At 31.3% G+C, this 7,143-nt stretch overlaps 1 protein-coding gene across 1 annotated transcript; it reads right to left on the reverse strand.

Moving 5' to 3' along the window:
• Positions 1–317: 317 nt before the first annotated feature.
• On the reverse strand, positions 318–7,143 carry LOC148620322 (uncharacterized). The gene is made up of 7 exons (XM_088581097.1): positions 7,022–7,143; positions 5,187–5,310; positions 4,321–4,397; positions 2,786–2,877; positions 2,294–2,393; positions 1,338–1,529; positions 318–826 (listed from the first exon to the last, which is right to left on the reverse strand). The coding sequence occupies exons 1-7, from the start codon at positions 7,088–7,090 to the stop codon at positions 719–721; spliced, it is 762 nt and encodes a 253-aa protein (XP_088437223.1). The 5' UTR covers positions 7,091–7,143; the 3' UTR covers positions 318–718.

Here is a 7,143-nt window from a genome sequence, read left to right on the forward strand (position 1 = left end):
CCAACCTATTACCAGAGAAAAAATAGGGTATTAAATGATACCCAACCATGCTGCATTTTTTTTTTTTTTTTTTTTTTGGGGGGGGGGGGGTAGAAACAATTTAAAATGGCCATAACCTTTGTGTTCGTAATTGAATCAAACTGAAATTTGAACTTTGTCACCATTCAAAGTATGAAAAAGAATCCATCAATATCTTCTTAAGTTACCATCTGGGAACCATCAGGGAAGGGACAGTCACAACTTTTCAATGGGTATGACATAATAACTAACCACTTTGTGTAGCAGGGTTTGAAATTTGAAAATGAAAAAGAAATACATTTAGATTGTCCATGTTTTTATTATAAAAATAAATACCACAAAAAAGTGGAAAAAAATACCCACAAATAAATATATCATAATTATAAATCAACCCAGAAGCATTATGTAAATTAACTTGTGTTCTCTATGTTATAAATACAAAATTCATTGCATTTCTTCATACTGTTAAAAATGGAATTCTTTTGAAATCATCTGATAAATTTGGCATCAATAATGTGCTCTGATTACAATTCTGAGACTTGAAAACATGCAATTATTTTTGAATTTCCATGCAATGAACTCTAATGTGATTTGTAACAAAGGCAGACCTTAAAGTGGAACATACTGGCAAATTTTGCAACAGCATTTGGATAGCAGTTTGACGGTCTCCCCCTTGATATATCAAAAATGTAAGGAGTAACTATTCCTTAAAAAATAATTCTGTCAATTGCTTCATTGTGTCCTCTGGTGAAGTGACTGTATGACCAATTGTCCTCTCGTCAGCAAATATTTCATGATCGTTACCACCCTGCAAACAAAATTTCACAATATATTATATAGACAACATCCTTTTAGTGTGGTTAAAAACTCTGAGGCAATAAAAACCATTAAAAGTAAAATACTAGTTTAATAGAAATATTCAAACTAAATACTAGTTTAATGGAAATATTAAGAAAAAGACTCTTTCACATGAGCTTATGGTACAGTATATACTATACAAGTATGCAAATTAAAAAAAATAATCAAATTTTGGTGATTTTTATTAATCTTACTCAGGATAATAAGCCCATGTAAATGAACTGACCTTATTTTGTCTTACCTTGTTTAAAAGTTACAAATAAAAAGTATCTTAGTTTTTTTCTGACATAAATAAACAGATATGAAATACATTGTATCTCATAACAGATATCACTTGGTACAAACATACGTACAACAGATAAACCTTATTCACTATTCAACCATAGAAATTTATAAAACATAAATCAATGACTTACTGGGGCAGTTTTGTCTCCGAAGAAGTGAATGTTTTAATGACTTACAGGGGCAGTTTTGTCTCCAAAGAAGTGGATGTTTTTATATCCTCCCTGTTCTATAAATTTGAGGCAGAACGTTTTGTCCCAGCCAATAGGAAATACATCGATACTAATCTGTCCTCCAATGGCAAATTTTAAACCTGCATCTGGGAAATTTGAGTAAAGTTCCTCTACAAACTTCTGTCTTATATTATGCTCCTGGAATAAAAAAAAAATCACTTTTCATTGAGTAAAGTAAGGAGATGTTTTATTTAGAACTCCTACATAATCAATATTTTAGGAATTTTTCTAATATAATATAATCTGTCAAATGTCCTAGGTCAAATATTGTTGAAGTTCAAAACCCTTAAGTTTGGACCATCACTAATTTGAATGCCTGACCAACCACAGGCAATTATATTTGATTTTTTTTAAATACACAAATAAAAACAAACCAGTTGAAGCACACATAAATAATTTAATTTGTCCAAGAAGTCCTTGAACTTCAACACTTTTGTTGACAATTTTTTAAAGACTTTTGGTCTTACCTCAAGTGACATATTGATTTGAAAAATGGAAGAAAACCCAAGACGTTCCACTCTCAAAAGTAAAAATGAACCCCTGTTGATTGTTTTGCTGTTTGGATCTAACATAAATATCTATGAACAATCAAATCCTACATTAATACTTTGTACATAGAAAATATCAATACACTGGCATGATATGTTAAAAAAGGTTTTTCTGTCCAAAAATTAGATTCAGATGTTTATATAATATGAGAACATCTGAAACTAATTTTCAAACAGACATAGTTCTTGGCCAATGTTTGACATTTTACCTGTACTTTACACAGGACTATTTGGTATTATATTACATTATTTTCAGAGACACATTTGATAATTGCTTCAATTACTTAGAAAGATAATTTGCATTGTTCTGCTGTAAGTACTATGGTTGTCTCCCCTTTTAAACTAACTACATACTTTGTCATATGCTGCAAATTCTTCTCTATCTTTTTGTGAACAACTTCTTCCAACAGGACATAGATTTAACATACTTGATCTAAATTCTACAAATGTACCTCTGAAAAAAGAATAAGGTACATCTATGAGTAGGGGTTTAATTTAAGTCTTTTTCACTAGCTAAATTAAGCAAGTATTGAACATTTTTACTTGCCAAATGTAAATTTCTTTCATGTAATTTACATCTGAACTAAAATTATAATACATATAGAATTCAAGAAGTAAATTCTACTTGCTAATTGGAATTATGACTTTCATTTCATAAGTATTTCCCCTTAAATTTGATCACTGACAAGTTAAGTTAGGTGTGGTCTTTCAAGGAATGACAATGTCACCTACAAGACAGAAGCAGGAACACTCATGAACGTCACAGACTGTAAGGCCAACAAAACATAGTATGTTAAGTGTATTTATAAAATATCATGACCAACTTTTTAAAATGTATTTATTTACCTTTTAGCTGGCAATGTCAATTCAGACATGTACTTCAAAGCAAAATTAATAACTTTCTGTAAACACTCTTCTCCTTTACAATGCAACAAGTTCTGCAATAAATAAAAATACACTGTACATACAAATGAAAATAACCATCACAGGTATACAAAAGGGTACACATAAAACTAGACCTGCTTTTACCGACTTGAGTAATGACAGGTTCTTTCTAAAAGTAAAGAGACAATGACTAGAACAAGTATCTCTTAAACTAGAAACCCACTAACTTAATACCCCCTACTCTCCCATTTGTTAACATGCTGCCTTTGACCTCCTGCTGGACATTGATTTTGATCAAAATCTGAAATAGGAGCTGCACAATGAGAATATGTACATGTAATAAAGATTCAATGAAATTTTCGTTCAATTCCATTCAAATCCATGTTCTGCTAAATAAAACCTCCAAATTAATTTGTTAATTTGGATCGAAATATAAAAGAAGTGGTGCATGATGGGAACACAAAATAAGGTTTCTGTGAAAGTTTCATTTAATTCCATTCAGTAGTATAGGAGAGGTAACGAATAAGGAATGGATTCTCCATGTCCCCATATACACAAATGACAAAGTCCATATTTTGCTATGTGAAATCCCCAAATTTATTTGCCTATTTGAAACCAAATCTAAAATAAGAGGTAAACAATGGGAACATGTAATAAAGATTCTGTGAAAGTTTCATTTAATGCCATTCAATGGTATAGAAGGGGTAACGAATAAGGAATAAGTCCTCCCATGTCCCCCATATTCACAAACGAGTGAGTCCATGTTTTGCTATGTGAAAAACCAAAATTGACAGACATCTGCCAAAACTTTCTGTGCTGTTACTAAATCAGCCTTTTTCAACATGAGTTATGGCACCTTTTTACTGCTAAAAATGGGACTTAATAACTTGATAACTTAAAAAGTACTTTACAGAATCATGTGGAAAAATTCTGTTTGCTGTCAATATGAAAGCATCTTGTTATGACTTATTTGCCAATACCCAGTAAGTAGATATGATACTTTTTTGTTAGCAAAACAAATCAAAGGGGATAGTTTTAAGTAGACAGGGTACATTAGCACTTAAATTCAAATATACTTATCATGAAGAAAAATTTGTAAAACTTTATTTACATTATATTCTTCATTAGATATTGTTTCCCCGTCTTCAATGGTACAAGACGATATACATAGAAAACTTACCTCTTGACCTGCTTGTTTACCATTATGGAATGCTACAAGATGATATATATAGAAAACTTACCTCTTGACCTACTTGTTTACTATTATTGAATGCTACAAGATGATATATATAAAAATCTTGCCTCTTGACCTACTTGTTTACCATTATGGAATGCTACAAGATGATACATATAAAAATCTTACCTCTTGACCTATATGTACTTGTTTACCATTATGGAATGCTACAAGATGATACATATAAAAATCTTACCTCTTGTCCTACATGTACTTGTTTACCATTATGGTATGCTACAAGATGATATATATAAAATCTTACCTCTTGGCCTACTTGTTTACCATTATGGAATGCTACAAGACCATTTTCAGCAAACAGATAGTCAAAATCTTTGGAGACTGAAAGTCAATTTGAAAACAATATTAAGATGAATGAACATTTTAAAATGGTAAATAAGTTAATGAGGCTGAAATATTTTATCTATTTATGGTTACCCCTAGCCAAACATTGTTGCTATTGTGAAGGTGGGATTATTCATACAAAATTTTCTCAACTAAAACAATGTTTAACCGTTTTTAAGATTTTTCAACCATTTTAATGCTCTTTTGCTTCTAAGGAGGGCAGTGTCATAACTCTTAACCACCCTTAATACAGGCCTGGTTAAATGGTTTTAATTTGTTCTAGACATTTAGTAGACATTTAGACAGAAGTTAACTTGATTGCATACAAAAATATTAAAGTTATCATTGGACTCAACATAATATAATGTGACATTGCCTATGGTCCAGCCTTGAATTTGAATTTGGTAACAAAGAAAACTGAAAATTGCATTTGGCTAGTGCTTATTACAGACAAAAATGTGACAAGAGATAATTACCTATCTCATGTTTTAATGACTATAAAATACAGTTTTATTCATCTAAAACTTTTAAAATTACTTCTGTCAACCTGACACTCATGAAAAGGTACTTGCCAATTGGGCAAAAAGAATAAAATATGTATACAGTGAAACCTGTCTATACCAAACACTTTTTCAACATTAAAATTGGTTCAGTTCAGAAATGTGTTTGGTTTACTAAGGGTCAACATACATTTAAAATTATATAAAGGAACTTTCAAAAGTGTCAGGTTAAGACAGTTTTTCAGATTATTCAGGGCTGGGTTAAGACAGGTTTCACAATACCTACCATGACTTTCTTCACTATCGCCCATCTGTTCAGCTATCTTGACTAAATCAGAACCTCCTACTAATGCGACAGGAACCTTTTGTTTTAGCTTTTGTAAAAATGCTTTCATTTCAGGTGTTATTTTCTGAAATATAAACAACTTTTAATATTTTTTTTTTTCATTTTCATTCAAATTTTGACACAGATTGAATATGCTCATAAAACTATAAAATTTAACATTGTACCTAAATGTACAGTTTAAAATCAAAATTCCTACAACATGGTTGGATCAAAAGCCTAGAACTCACAGACTTACATGTTGTACATGTACATTAAGGACATTTAGAAGTTTGCATCCTCGGTTATAGGATTGCTTGGAAACTGCAGGGGTTAAAATCAGGTGTGGTCATGTTCTGGATCATATTTAATTTAACATCAAACTTCAGATTTGGTTTTTAGCAGCAACCAACAGACTTTTAACAAGCGGTTATAACTTAAAAATTAATGTGGTGTTATTCTTTATTTAAATCAAGTGTGATCTACTATGAGATTATCAGCATCCTTGATCACTTTTGCAGGTCTTGCACTGATGGTTAGCAATCAACATGTACAATGCATTTCCAAGCTCAATAATGCTGTATGAATAGAACAATAGCACAAGGCATAGTGAGTGCTTTCATCAAGGTTCATGTCCATCAGATTTTGAATTAAGGTATAATGTATGTGCCTGCTAAACAAACCACCTGTTCGAGAAAAAAAAAACTTAGTTGCTACAAGAAGAATGTTTTGATTTCAGTTGTTTTTTTAAGAGAAACAAGAGAAAGGCAATGAGAGACAGTTGCAGCTAGACAATACAATTCTGACAGAAGACAAGTCACAACACCGTGAGTTTTAGCAAGGAGGCATAAATTAAAATTATGTTTTTTTTCCCTACATCCTGACTCATAATGTTCACTGTAGTTATGTAGGTATGTAGGAAAATAATTTTCTTTTACAATTTAATTTATAATAAATTCATAATCCTGAATTTAGATTTGAAACAATCAACATTGATATTCAATATCTTTTCAAAGATAGAGTTATAGATATGAACAAATGTTATTGGAGTAGTGCTAATTTTACTGGATATGGTAAGTTGATAAAAGACAAATAACATTATTTTGTTTTAGGTGTGATATGAATGCTTATTTGGCCACAGCTCTTTAATTACTGGATCCATAGGATTCCATACATTTTTGCACTGACATTTTTGGCTGCAGCTTGGACCACATCATGCATGCACATTTGGATACATGTATAAAGAACCACTCAAATTGACTGGTAAAGTGGTATACAGCTAGGACACTCCACTTGAAATATTGGGGGGACGAAGTGTGATTATTTTTCTGCTTATCTACAAACCTGAGCCTGAGGTTGAAGAATCAGAAAATAGTATAAATGCAGGTAGACAATTTTCAAACAAGCTACTTCTGATTGAAAGGAATTAGATAAAACAATGCAATTAACATCAAATTTTGAAACAACAATTTTGCAAATATCTGGAATGTCCTTTGCTATATGAACTTGGCAAAATTATAAAAACATGAAGTCTAATTTATTGAAAAGGGAACATAATACTTCGAACTTCAGACTTGTTTGCACTTGCAATGCCTTCCTCATATTTTAATTCTAAAACAATTTAGTAATTATTAAAATATTGACAAATATGTACGTGGCAACAGGATGTAATTTAGTAATGATACATGTATGATGCAACATGATAAAATGGTACGGGTGCTATGCATCGATCTCTCATCTACGATATGGTGTTTGAACCATTAAATAGTTGAATTAAAGATAAAAGAAGCTACTTATACCTGTCTTGGCATTGTCAATGTTCCATCGACATCAAAAACACAAATCGTAGACGTGTCTCGCGAGTCCATGGTTTGAGAGGAATGAAAATGCTGGGGTATGAAACAGGATATAATAATGTGAT

Source organism: Perna viridis, chromosome 4 (assembly GCF_037379345.1).
Source record: "Perna viridis isolate PV_CMFRI_1.1 ecotype Kerala chromosome 4, ASM3737934v1, whole genome shotgun sequence".
Classification (NCBI taxonomy): Eukaryota; Metazoa; Mollusca; class Bivalvia; order Mytilida; family Mytilidae; genus Perna; species Perna viridis.

Bases quoted from the DNA above. Each gene is read 5' to 3' on its own strand.
- LOC148620322 (XM_088581097.1), bottom strand. From the start codon at position 7,090: ATGGACTCGCGAGACACGTCTACGATTTGTGTTTTTGATGTCGATGGA. The intron at 5,311-7,021 runs GTATAAGTAGCT...TTTATATTTCAG, and splicing joins CATTGACAATGCCAAGACAG to AAAATAACACCTGAAATGAA. The intron at 1,530-2,293 runs GTATGTAGTTAG...TTTTTATTCCAG, and splicing joins AATTTGCAGCATATGACAAA to GAGCATAATATAAGACAGAA.